This window comes from Cajanus cajan, chromosome 7 (genome assembly GCF_000230855.2).
Source record: "Cajanus cajan strain Asha chromosome 7, NIPB_CcT2T_4, whole genome shotgun sequence".
Classification (NCBI taxonomy): domain Eukaryota; kingdom Viridiplantae; phylum Streptophyta; class Magnoliopsida; order Fabales; family Fabaceae; genus Cajanus; species Cajanus cajan.
In genome coordinates, this window is record NC_138523.1 from 2,904,948 (window position 1) to 2,919,445 (window position 14,498).

The window sequence follows — 14,498 nt, forward strand, 5'->3', positions numbered from 1 at the left end:
TCCCCATGAGATTACAACACTACAAGATGAAGAACGGATCGTTCCTATTTCAAAAATAACACTCTATGTGTTTATGCAGAATGGCTTGTTCTGCTTCTGGAACGGGCCGTTCCACTTTCAACATTCGTCCAAAATGGGCCACAAACTCGAAAAAAAATAAAATTAAAACAACTCAGAATTCGGTTTCTCGGAAACCGAATTCTGATAACAAAAAAAATATTGAAGCTTAGAATTCGGTTCTCTGGGAACCAAATTCTGAGCATGAACAGTGATTAGTTCTACTTCAGTAAATAGAGTTGCATAGATATTACTTTTGTAATTTAAAAAAAAATATATTATTTACGTAAAAATTTTTGCAAAAAAAAAATAATTAGGATTCTAAATTACAGATAATTGAAATATAAAAATCCTAGACCCCTTTATAAGCTTTTAAATTTTAAAGAACCAATTAAAATTTAAAAAACAAAAAATTCAAGATTTATTGATATGCTAATAAAACTCGTGATGCCTGATTGCCTATATATATTGCCTATATTTGATTGTTCTTATCAACTCTGTTCTCGTCTTTATATTTCGACAGTCTTCTGCAGACATGCTTGGCTTGACTTTTGCTGTAGTTTTCCTTTTTACTACATTTGCAGTATTATCTTCTTGTGGCCATTCATCGCTTGGCTGCAATGAAGAAGAGAGGCAAGCTCTTCTTAGTGTCAAAGGAAGCTTCAAAGACCCATCATCAAGACTTTCCTCTTGGGAAGGGGGTGATTGTTGCCAATGGAAAAGTGTAGGTTGCAGCAATATTACAGGACATGTTGTCATGCTTGACCTCAGGAATCCTTGCATACCACTAAGGGGCCAAGGATATTTTCAACAAAAATGTTCCTTACACAAGTATGTTCTTGAAGCTTAACATGTCCATTCTTCTATATTGCAACTTAAATATCTCACTTATTTAGATTTGAGTGGAAACAATTTTCATAATACTTCAATACCAATGTTCATCCAAACTATGGAGCATCTGCAAGTCCTTTCTCTCTCCGACTCTCATTTTTCTGGGAGGATCCCTTACCATCTTGGGAACCTCACTAAATTGCTCCTTCTAGATTTCAGCTTCAATTCTCTTTTGTATGTTGATGACTACAATTGGATTTCTCAACTCTCATCACTCCAATACCTTTACATGAGTGATGTGCATCTTGGTAAGGCACAAAATTTGTTGCAGGCACTCAACACGCTTCCTTCTTTGTTAGAAATTGAATTGATGAATTGCACACTAAACAAGTTACACACTCATCAACATGTTAAAGCCACAAACCTTTCAAGATTGGAAGTCCTCAATCTAGCAGAAAATGGACTTCAGGCTCCTTTTCTTGATGCTTTTCAAAATATGACTTCCCTTGCAGAGATTGATCTCTCGTACAACAACCTGAGTTCCATTCCATTCTGGTTGAGAAACTGTATTAACCTTCTCAATCTTTATGTTAATAGTAATGCTCTTTATGCCTCACTTCCATCTGCTTTACAGAATCTGACTTCCTTGATTTCCCTCGACCTATCTGAAAACAACTTTGATTATGTTCCATCGTGGTTAGGTGAGTTAAAGAGTCTTCAATACTTCGATCTTTCAGGAAATAATGTAAATCATATTGAGGGATCTCTAACATCTATTCTGGGAAACTGTTGCCATCTTCAAACATTAGATATGTCAAAAAATAATATTCAAGGTGATGCATTCGGAGGCAGTATACGGTCCGGATGCATTAGGTATGATTTAATGCAACTGGATTTGAGTAACAATGAATTTAATGATAGTTTGCCAGCATGGTTGGGGCAACTTGAAAATCTAAAAGATTTGCTTATATATGACAGTAATTTGGTTGGGACCCTTCCTTGTGATATGATAACAAAACTAGTCAATCTGGAGAAGTTGGTGCTTTTCAATAATAACTTGACTGGTTCTCTTCGTTACTGTATTGGGAAACTTGTCAATTTAAACACTTTAGTTCTTTCTTCTAATCATTTTCATGGTGTCATTCCTAGGAGTCTAGAACAGCTTGTAAGTCTAAAATATCTAGATCTTACAAGAAACTCTTTGAACGGTACAATTCCTCAGAATATTGGTCACCTTAAAAATTTGATCACCCTCTATCTTTCTGACAATATTTTACATGGAAATATTCCCCGTAGTTTTGGTCAACTTTCGAACCTGCAGAATTTAGACATGTCTCTAAATCATTTGGAGAGTTTGGTGTCTGACATAACATGGCCCAAGCAAATTGTCTACTTGAATCTCACCAACAACCATATCACTGGGTCACTTCCCCAAGATATTGCTGATAGGTTGCCCAATGTTACTCACTTGCTTCTTGGAAACAACCTGATAAGTGGTTCCATTCCAAAGTCATTGTGCAAAATAGACTCCTTGTACAATCTTGACCTTTCAGGCAACTTATTATCAGGTGAAATTCCTAATTGTTGGAGTGCTACTCAACAAAATCTCAGTGAGATAAATTTGGCATCCAACAAATTATCCGGTGTTATTCCAAGCTCTCTTGGTAACCTATCCACGTTGGCTTGGTTGCATTTGAACAACAACAGCCTTCATGGGGGGTTTCCATCATCTTTGAGAAATTTGAAACATCTTCTAATTTTGGATGTAGGAGAGAACCATCTGTTTTGGACTATACCTTTATGGATGGGGAACATTTTCTCCTCATTGCAGATTCTAAGGCTACGGCAAAACAAGTTGCATGGAACAATTCCTTCACAACTGTGCCAACTTTCTGCACTGAAAATCTTGGACCTTTCAGACAACAACTTGATGGGCTCAATCCCTCAATGCATTGGAAATTTCACAGGAATGATTTCAGGAAAGAAATCTTCTTCCACCCAACCAAGTGAAGGGCCTAGATATGTTGAATGGTATGAACCTATTGCTTCACGTATCCGTATCCGATACGTATCCGACACGATACTCTTGGATACTTCACCGATACGTGTCAATGAAATATCCTAGCCTTTAAAAATATTATGAAAATTTTATTCAATTCCGATACTCTCAGATATTTCACCGATACTTATTAGTGATACGTATCGATAAAGTATTCAAATTTTTGAAAAATTATGAAATATCAATTACTGCTAAATAAGATATATAAACATGTTTAATATAGAAATATAGAAATATTGGTCCTTGATGAACTGTAAATGAAAATTGTCTTCTATATAGATAATTTTAAGAGAAATGAAATTGGTAATATTATTTCTATTTGTAAATAATAAAAAGTAATTTATGATAAAATAATTTATAATTTATTTATTTTTAGTAATGTACAATAAGTATGTTTTTAATTTAGATTTGCAAAATAACAATTATATATTTAATGTTTATGAATTTTGATCATAATTACAAGTACATAAATATTATATTATATGAACATTGATATATATGATGACACGTATCTTACAAGTATCGTATCCTATATATTTTAAAATAATTGTATCGCCGTATCGGATACGTGTCGAATCCGATACGCGTATCGTATCGGTGCATCATAGGTATGAACAAGAGGTCAGACAGGTGATAAAAGGAGTAGAACTTGACTATACCAGAAATCTAAAACTTGTAGTCAACATGGACTTGTCAAATAACAATTTGAGTGGATCTATTCCTGAAGGAATAACATTGCTTTCTGCATTGCATAACCTAAATCTATCATACAATCATCTGTCAGGACGTATCCCTGAAAGGATAGGGGACATGAAATCACTAGAATCTCTTGACATCTCTCATGATCAACTTTCAGGAAGGATTCCAGACAACATGTCAAGTTTAACTTCCTTAAGCCACTTAAATCTATCCTACAACAACCTTTCAGGACCAATTCCCGAAGGAAGACAATTGTCAACTCTTGATAATCCTTTTATTTATGCTGGCAACCCATTTCTCTGTGGACCTCCACGTCCAAATAAGTGTTTTACTGATGATGAAGATGATGATGATGATGAAGATGAAGATGAAGATGAAGATGGCAAAAAGGGTAAATTAGAGAAATTGTGGTTTTACTTTGTGGTGGCATTTGGCTATGCTGTTGGATTTTGGACTGTGGTTGGAAGCTTATTGATAAAGAGAAGTTGGAGGCTTGCTTACTTCCAATACATTGATGAGTTAACGAAGAGGATAAATGTATCATGGGCAATACATTTAACTAGTTTTAAGGAACGATTTACAGGAAACTCTGCTGCTGAGTGACACATTATTGCAAGTTTTTTATGCCTACTGTATCTATTTTATGCCCTTGAAGGATTTCCTGTTTATGTTGCTTCATAAATAATTCCTTCACCTTTGTGAAAGGGTAGCATTGCTAGTTGTAGAATTTCGGTTGTCATGCAAATAGGGTGTGCTGTTTTATTTTAGTTTGATTAATAAATGCCAAAATGTTGCGAGCTTTAGATTTTCCTATCCATTATTATGGTAATTGGTACCTACACTACAAGCTATCGTGCTTTTTCTACAAATTTGTATCAGCTTTTTCCTATGCAATGAAAATCCCATGATAGTATTATATAGTTCACAAAGCCAAAAGGGTAAACTTTTAGTATTGATATTATTTTTATACTACATACCCTTTTGTCAGTCTATATGGAGGGGAAGGGTGGCTTCTTGAGCACTTAATGGTTTTGCCATGCTTCTTGATATTTGGCTGATTTCTCCCACGTTGGAGTGCACTGTAGCCAAATAGCCTTGTTAGTTGTTACCTTTGAATCAAGTATCAGAGGATGGGTAAACCACATATCCAATCAGTTAAAGCCGCGTGAAAAACAAAATAGAAAACACTTTATTTTTTATTCACGTGCCAAAATCTCATTGATAGGACATAATTTAAAACATAACTAGATATTAGCCTCAGCGATCCTTGATGAATAAATAAATACGATATATTGAAAAACATCATATTTCATTTTAACTTCTTATATTTTTCTTTGTAAAAAAAGTGAAGTAGATTGGGTTTATAATTGTATAATACCTTCTTGTATTTATGTAAAATTTTATAGAATAATCAATTTAATATGATAAGGTTACATAAGATTTACATACATATTGAATTGGCGGTTATATGTATGTTACTTTTAGAATATAATGATGACTTTAATTATTATCTAAAATTTAAAAGAAAAAGTTAAATGACACTTAATTTACAAGATATACTTACTTGGTATTTAATTTATGCTTTATACAATTATTTGAGATATAAGTAACATCGAAAATATACCGGATGAAATTTATGTTTATTGGAAATGATATTACAATACATGATAGAGAAAACATAATAATAATGTACGATTAAAACTCAAACATTTGTCGTGTCTTAAATTATAAAGTTTCATGTGTCAAAAAAAATTCATAATATTAAATTACATGATTTAAAATATTAATTGAAATAGAAGTTTACCGATAGATTGTATATTTTTTTTATACTAAATATAGATTATATATTAATCTTTTAACTTTGAGAATATAATAAAATTATAAATTTAAAATCTAAATTATTTTTTTTCATTTTTTATCCAAACATATTAAATCAATAAAATATTTACTAAATACTTATTTCTTTAGACAATTGTCATAATAAAATTTTAAACACTATTGATAATTAGTATTAATAGTTATAAAATATATTTAATTGTTATAATTGATAATTAGTAATAAGTAATTATAAATTATATTTAATTAATCATTAATATATAATTTGTAATAAAAAATTATTTCAATCGATATTAATATGATAATATTCTTCCAACAGCTGTTTATCGTCTATATGTCTAACATTTATTCATCTGGATTAAATACTTCATTATTGTATATCCATTGGTGATAAAAAAAAAAAATCTTTTTATATAGCCATTCCTGTAATTGGAATATTTCTAAACAAAACAAAATTGATGGTTTAAAGTAGGGGAAAAAATCATCAATAAAAATAAGAAAGAAATTCATAATAAATATATTAATCAAATTTAACCTATTTTTTTTTTTTATAAAAAAAAACATATAACTTTGATGCTAGATACTTATATCAAAAGAATTGAATAAGCAACCTATATATAGAAACATATCATTACTATATTACTAATTAATACACATAACTTAGAAGAAAAAATTATTTTATTCATACTTTTCATGAGGTGTATTAAGAAACTTAACCTAGAGGAGACATATATATATATATATATATATATATATATATATATATATATATATATATATATATATATATATATATATATATGTGTGTGTGTGTATGTGTGTATGTATGTATGTATACACACATATATATAAGGTTGGACTCACTTGTTTGAAGAATAAGTATACTTAAATTTACTTCACTTGATAACTCATGTTTTACACTAAATTTTATAAAATTTCTTAATTCATAGATCATATGTGCAAAGTTTTAAAAAATTTGAAAAGTATTTGATACCTCGTTTTATTAATTCAAATATAGATAAATAATTATAAAAAATATTTTATATGTTGATTTGACTTAATGAAACAAAATATAAAATAATTTTTAAAAAATTTTAAATTGGCAAGATTGCTCATCTCCAGTTTTGACCTAATGATTTAGACACTAAATGGGTTGGATTCTGAATACAATCCAATATTGGTAGTCAAATTGTTTGACTAGATCAACATTAGTTGGGTTGATTTGTGTAACTTTCCAAATATTACATATATTAATCTTAGCTAATTATTTAGGTTACTAATATTTATATTAATAAGCAGAAAAAAATACTAAAATAAATAAATAAATTTATCTAAATAAAATTCTATTATATAAAAGCCATTAAATATTATAAACTATTTTTTTAATACAAATTTCATAATATAATAAAATAAGCTCTCATCTTATTCTTTGGATTTATTCATCTGAACCTCTAATTGCACTTTTGATTTTTCTACATCATGAGATCTCTAGTATCTGGGTTTAAAATTATTTATGGAATTAGACATTTAATTCCATCCACATCTCACACAAACAAATCATACAAACATATAAGAAGTTCATACAATTATCAATACATATAACAATTTGATTAGATTTTTCATTAATAATAGTTCAAATAATACAATATGCTTATGAGATGCAAATATTGGCTCAAAATATACTTTTCAAAATCATTTTGACTCAATAATCAATGGAGATTTTCCCTTTTGAGTGTTTAGTCAAGCTAGAGCTTAACATCACAATGTTTAGTGATTCGACAATGTCCCACTAAATGCGAACAAGTAAATAGTAATCAAAGTGTCAGTTCACTCGGTAGGCTATCATGACACATAATCAAATAAAGATTGGTATCTATGGGGTTGCCTATGCCTAAACACTCCCTAAACCAAATGTTTATCCCTCCAGACTAGACGTCTTAGCTTACCCATTTTACACAAACTCATTTACTATCTTTTGACATTAGTAGCATAAAACAAATACCTCAATGAGTCTCTCACAACCATATCAAGCTCTCTTTTACGTTATTTTTTTTTCTTTATCCATATCGTACTGCCATCTATCCTTGACAATATCTACTATCACAATCAATCTCTTGCCATGAATGTCTCGAATAGTAAATATAAAGAAAATAATTCACATAAATACCATTATTTCAAAATTTCAAAACTCGTTAACTAGTGCAAAAACAGGCTTTTACATCACCTAATTTACGTCGGAAATAGGAAAACCCAACGTTATAAAAATGCGGTGGCAGTATCGTAAATATAGAGAGACTAATTTACGTCGGACATATGGGAGATAAAAGTCATTTCCCAAATATATATTTTTTAAATTCTTTTCTTTTCCTCCCAAAAATCTTTTGACTGAAAATTCACATTATGCAATATGCAACATGCATCACTATTAATCTACCACTTCAAAAATCATTCTCAATCAAACTTTTCAAATACAATTCAAACAATTTCAATAGAAAAATCCAATCATAAACAATCAACCACTTCAAGATTCAGCCTTAAAACATTAAATTTATCAATAAGTACAATCAAAAACCATATTAACTAACCTAAGGTTCCGTGCATCAAAACTCATAAATAATGATCAATACTTACTCTACAACTATATAGACATGAACAAAATTAAACATTTAACCTATACCTATTTCTCCAAGTTTGCTAGTTTTGTCCTAATTTTCTTTATTTCTTCTTTTTCTACTTCTTTTTCTTCCTCCTATATATCTTCTTTCTTTCTTCCTCTCTTCTTGATATTATAGTTTTTTACTCCTTGTTTTCCTCCTTGGTTGTGGAGAATAAGGAGTTTTTTTTGGTGTTTTTTTTGTTTGGTTTATGTCTTGTTGTTAATGGTTGTTGGTGAGCTTTTTGGTGTGATTTTTCCTACTTATACTAGTCTCCACCTCCATTCTCAAAACATAGATTTATAGATATTTCTTGATATTTCCTAGGATATTTTAATCACATGGTGATTAGGTGTCCATGTTGTAGATATTTATAGGACTTTCTAAAATTTCTTTGAATTATTTAAGTATCTTAATGGTTAAGCTTCCAATTTATTTAATCATATGGTGAAGAGGTGTTTGCTTTCTAGAATTTTGTAGAGTTATTATTTATTTATTTTAATGGTTAAGCTTTCAATTCATTTTAATTACAAGGTGATTAGGTGTCCCTTTTCTTAGAATTTTTTTAAAACATCCTAGAATTTTGTAGAATTATTTAAATATCTTAATGGTTAAGCATCTAATCTTTTCTATATTTCTATTTTGTAGAATTTTATAGATATTTCTAGAATTATTTAAGTATCTTAATAGTTAAGCTTCCAACCCATTTAATCATTTGGTGATTAAGTATCTACTTTGGAGAGTTTTGCAGAACTTCCTAGAATATTGTAGAATTATTAAGTATCTCACAAATTAATTATAATTTTGAGAAACTAATATCATCATTAGAATCTTCATCATTAAAAACATAAAATTTGGTCTCTTGATGATCTCTTATTTATACTAATTAATATTAATTAAATTAATTAGAATTTTCTTATTTGTCATAATTTGGTCGGTTGAGACTTGTATTTTAGTTTAACCTAACTGGACATTTTTATTAACTATTCTAAGCATGCTATATTGATGATAAAATTATTTAGATCCTATTGAACAAATTTCCATAGTTTTCTAGCTTAAGATTTTAGCAGAATAATTTTCTCAAGTTAAATTCTTAGAGAATTTCTATAAATTTTAATTTAGAGATTTTCTTTCTTAATTATGTTTATTCTTAATCTATACTCAATAAATTATCATTTAAGTTCTAAATTACTTAAATAGTGCCTTCACAGCCTCACCCTATCATAGTTAGGATTATGATTGGTATTTTGATAGTGGAGCAAGCAATCATGTGACACACCAAGCTAACAAAATCCAAGACCTCAGTGAAAACAATGGTAAGAATTCTTTGTTAGTTGGTAATGGTGAAAAATAAAAAAATATTGGCCTTAGGATCAAAAAAATTAAGCAACCTCAACCTGCATGATGTGTTGTATGTACCAAAAATCACCAAATTTTTTTTGAGTATATCTAAGTTAACTGAGGACAATAATATATTTGTTGAATTTGATGCAAATTGTTGCTTTACGAAGGACAAACTAATAAAGAAGGCACTTATAAAGGGGGTCTCTACTTAAAGGAAATAACTTTCCTTTCAGTATAGCGATGCCTAAGAATCTGCTTAGATACAAAGTTAGAAATGTTTTTAAGAAATTAGAAAAAAAATCTATATTTTCCTAAAAAAAATTCAAAAAGGTTTTTTAAGCTTCTGTTCAACTAGACTATAAATTTATCATACAAGCATCTGTTTGGACATATCCCTAAAAGGATAGGGGACATGAAATACCTGGAATCTTTGACATATCTCATGATCAACTTCTAGACACAATATTCCACTATTAGAAAAGTGTCATTTTCCTGCGAATTTTTCTATAAAAAAATATTTTCAGAAATTTTTTACGAATTTATTTGTGAAAAATAATTTACAGATATTTCTTACAAATTTTTTTACGAAAAATAGTTTCCAAGAAATTTTTTGCAAATTTTGATATAATTTTAATGATCATAGAAATTTTTTTTATGGTAAAAATTTGCAGAAAATATTGTAAGAATTTTATTTTGTTTCTTGTAGGTTTTCTTGCAAAAATAAATTCGTAAGTAATGTTTACTAAATGGTAGAAAAATTTTGCAGGTAACTTTTCCTGTCAATTTTAATCCGCAGGAAAAATAAAAAATATTTAAATTTATAAGTTTAATATTTTAGAAAAACTTCAAGTCCCATATCGATTGAAAATAAAACAATTAAAGTGTATATAAGTTGGGGCAACACTTACATTACAAGTTGATTTGTATGGTTGAGTGTTAGGCTTATAATCTACAATCTTATAATTTAAAAGATTAGGTATCACATGTTAGAGGCAAGGAAACAAATGTTTCGGATGAATTCATTGTGAGCATTTGAAAGTTGAAGAATTATTGATAGAATTTATAGTAATTTTTTTTCGTAAAAAACATTCTTACAAAATTTCTTGCGAAAAAATTTGCAGGAAACTTTCTTGTGAATTTTTCTATAAATTTTTTTTGCAAGAAACTTTCCTGCAAATTTTTTTCGCAAGAAATTTCGCAGGAAAATTTCTTGCAAATTTTAAAATTCGCAAAAATATATTATCCACAAATGTATTACCTACGAATAAAATTTTGCAGAAAAATTAGTAAGAACAACGTTTTCTGTAAATTTTTTATAAAAATCCGCAAGAAAAGTTGCATGTAATAAAAAAAAATTCTAGTAGTATTCGGACAATATATATCAAGTTTAACTTGGCTAAGACACCTAATTTGTCCTACAATCTTTCAGGACCAATTTGCAGAGGAAATCAATTGTCAAGCCTTTATGATCCTTTTATTTATATCGACAACTCATTTCTTTGTGGAACTCTTCTGCCAAATGGATGTTCTACTGATAATTCCAAACATGGTGAAGATGAAGACGACAAAGACGATAAAGTAGAGAACTTTTGGTTTTACTTTGTCATAGCACTTGACTATGTTATTGGATTTTTGGTCGTGATTGGATGCTTACTGATGAGCAGGAATTGTAGACATCTACAGTAAATGTAACATTTGCAATACATTTAACGAGGTATAAGAAAAATAGGTAAAAGGTTATTGAGTGGCACAATGTCTTTATGCCCTTTAACATTTAGTTTTTGGCCCTTGGAGGATTTCAAGTTTAGTTTGCTTGATTACAAGTTGCTTCCCCTCTTGTTAAAAACTAACAATGCTAATTGTAAGATTTTCATTGTCATGACAATAGTGTGCTCGGTATTGCGCTTTTTCAGCTAATGATTTGTAAAATATCATCTTTGGCTTTCGTATTCATCAATAATCTGAGACTTCAATATTTGTAGGAAGTTGATTTGAGGAAAAAATATGATAGCACAAACACCACTTGGCATACCCAATTGTAAGGGATAGTTATGGTAATTGGCACCCTTGGGTGTTTGGTACCCGGGAAATAAGTTATGATCATTTATTGATAAATGTTTTTATAATAATCATTTAAAATGCAAGTGATTCCCTTTGGAACACTTTCCAAGCGTACAAATTTTGGTTCTTCATGCACTTTATTCACTATGATTCTACTATTTAAACAAATTTTAAGTCTCTTCTAAAAAGCAACAAGGGAGTGATGGTGAAGGAAATTAAGACACATCTAGAATTGAGAAAGGTGAAACACAATCTGACTTAAAGTCTTCACTATCCCCAACAAGAAATGTTACATATAGTGACATACAAAAAGTGTCACTATAGGTACAATATATGTAAATATATTTCTATTTAAAATATAGTTACACACAATTTAATTGTTGATTTTGAATGAAATTTAAAAATATATTTATAGTCTATACTTACAATTTTTAATAATATACCAACATATATTGTAGTTATTGTGTGGATGAAAGTAATTTTTAGTGACATATATAATGTCACTATAGGGTGTGTATCACTGTATGATAATTTTGTTGTAGTGATCGGAGGAATATTCTCTTCATTGCTTCCATTATTGTGCTTTTAAGAATTTAAATAAAATAGATATGATACACACAACGAAGAGTATCATTTATTTCCTCAAAAGCATAGAAATTGATGAAAAAAATAATATCCTATTGCAAATCTGGATGGGACACTACAACACAAGGATTAGCTAGCAAAGAAGGAAAGCTAGTTGTCTTTTTTGTTATCAAGTATTTACCTCTTGTAAAGTTAATATTTGGTGTGTATCCCCTATAATTATTGTTGAGCAACAATGGCAATGAATGACTTTATGTAGACATGACAGTCTAATTTATTTTGTGGGTATCCGTTCGAATCCGTCCTGATTTAGATGGGGAAAACCCGTGTTTATTAGGTTCGGGTTCGGGTTTGGGTTTGGGTTTCTCGATTGATAAAATTGGGGGTGAAAAATTTACAAATTCAAGGAATTTTAAATTTTTGGTATTTGAATTACTTTAATTTCAATTTCTATCATTATTAAAATATTTTGTTTGGATAAGTTAATTCAAAGTTCTCAAATTTTAAATTGTTAGGTTGTATATGATAATTTTGATTCCACTATGACAAATTTGATTATTTAAAAAATATATTTATATGTTGATATTTTTAAATTAAATTTTATAAAAATAAATATTAGCTAATTTTTAAATATGTAATAATTTTAAAAATTAATGTTAGATAATATTTAATAATTTTAAATATATTTTTGAATATTTAATTAATAATTAAAAACATGAAGAGATAACATATAAGATAAAATATATAAGTGAAATAAGAAGAAAAAAATGAGAAATTTCAAATTCTTACTCTTTTGGAAGAATTTGAAATTCTACTATTTCAAAAAAATTTCACAAATGCTTGAATTTTAAATTCTTTATAAATTCTTCATCCAAACAAGGTATTTCACCTTAAAGAATTTGAAATTCTTCAAATAAATGAATTACTCCATTTAAATTTCTCATGCAAACACACTATTAAAGACTTGTTCAAACAACTAACAGAAAAGTCTAAACCAACTACTTATACGTGTTCAACATTATTTGAACAAAAGAATAGAAAAAGTTAGAAAGGTGGATGAAACAAACATTATGATTGGAGGCACTATGGGTACCCATCTTTTGCAACTACATATATTTATTATACTTTTAAAGGTTTACCACAAAATCATTTGTCAATAAACATGTTAAATACACATAAGAGAGTTTTGCGGCATGAAGTGATTCTATTTATTTTAAATAGGATTGTCTCAACATCTTCTTTGTTATGTTTAAAATGTGCTTAAAGGTAAGTGTATTTTATTGTAATTGTAACAATGGATAAAGTTTAGATATTGAATTAGATTCAAATAATTATCAACTTATTCTTGGTTTCTAGCAGTTTGAAGAAAGAAAAATTGATTTGTAGAAATTAATGACTTAAAAATTAAGAATAAATATGAGTTAATCACCTATACACTGCTAGTGTAAAAAAATTTTTACACCGACAATCAATTATATTTTTTAATTGTTCCATGTCACTGTAAACACATTTACTTTTAATAGTGACATGACACAATTAAAAGATATAATTGGTTGTCGGTGTAAAAAAACTTTACACTGGCATTGTATTATGTATAAGTGATTAACTCAATAAATATTAGAGAAATTGTCATTAAAATTTAGAGATAAAAGTCCTAGAGTTATGACTTATTATTCTCGATTCCTCCAAGATAAAATTCATAAATTACAAAATAATATTGTCAATTTTACTTTTGAAATTGTTGGCAACCCTATGGTTATAAGAAGCCAACAATCTTTATTTAAAAAAAAATCTAAATTGATTATAAGAGTTTTATTCTAAAAAAAAGTATATGCCTGCAAAAGAGAATTAATAAATTAATTCAATTGAAAATTAAGAAAATAGTTTGATCACGTACATTTTCATAGTTAAATTATTTTAAGATTTTGTTAATTAAAAGAATTTGATCGTGTACTTCTAATTAAATTAGATAAAAAATAAAATACTAAAATAATACAACAATAAAAGCAAACAATTCATGGATTCGTAATTGAGGTGCACAAGGAACAATTACTTCAAAACCATAAAATGGAGGAACTAACCACACATATCATTAAAACCCATTAAACATAAGAAAAGAATTAACTTAAATTAGAAGAATCCGACCATGAGAGTTTGACATTTATCATCCTATAGAACCTCAATAACAAATACAAATGAGAAAAAATATAGAAAAAAACTAAAGCTAAAAACTAGATCAAAACAATGTGATCTAGACATCCTTATTCATAATTAGAAAATCAGGACAAAGTTTTAAGCACAACCATACATCTCAAAAAGCACAGTCATGCTTAATAACATGGACATGTTTTATAAAGGCAGGAAGCACGAGC

General features: G+C 28.6%; 1 protein-coding gene across 1 annotated transcript; it reads left to right on the top strand.

Moving 5' to 3' along the window:
• The first annotated feature begins 535 nt into the window (after nucleotides 1–535).
• On the top strand, nucleotides 536–6,001 carry LOC109810847 (uncharacterized). Its single transcript, XM_083061108.1, has 2 exons — nucleotides 536–2,919; nucleotides 3,556–6,001. The coding sequence occupies exons 1-2, from the start codon at nucleotides 992–994 to the stop codon at nucleotides 4,247–4,249; spliced, it is 2,622 nt and encodes an 873-aa protein (XP_082917234.1). The 5' UTR covers nucleotides 536–991; the 3' UTR covers nucleotides 4,250–6,001.
• The last annotated feature ends 8,497 nt before the right edge of the window (nucleotides 6,002–14,498 follow it).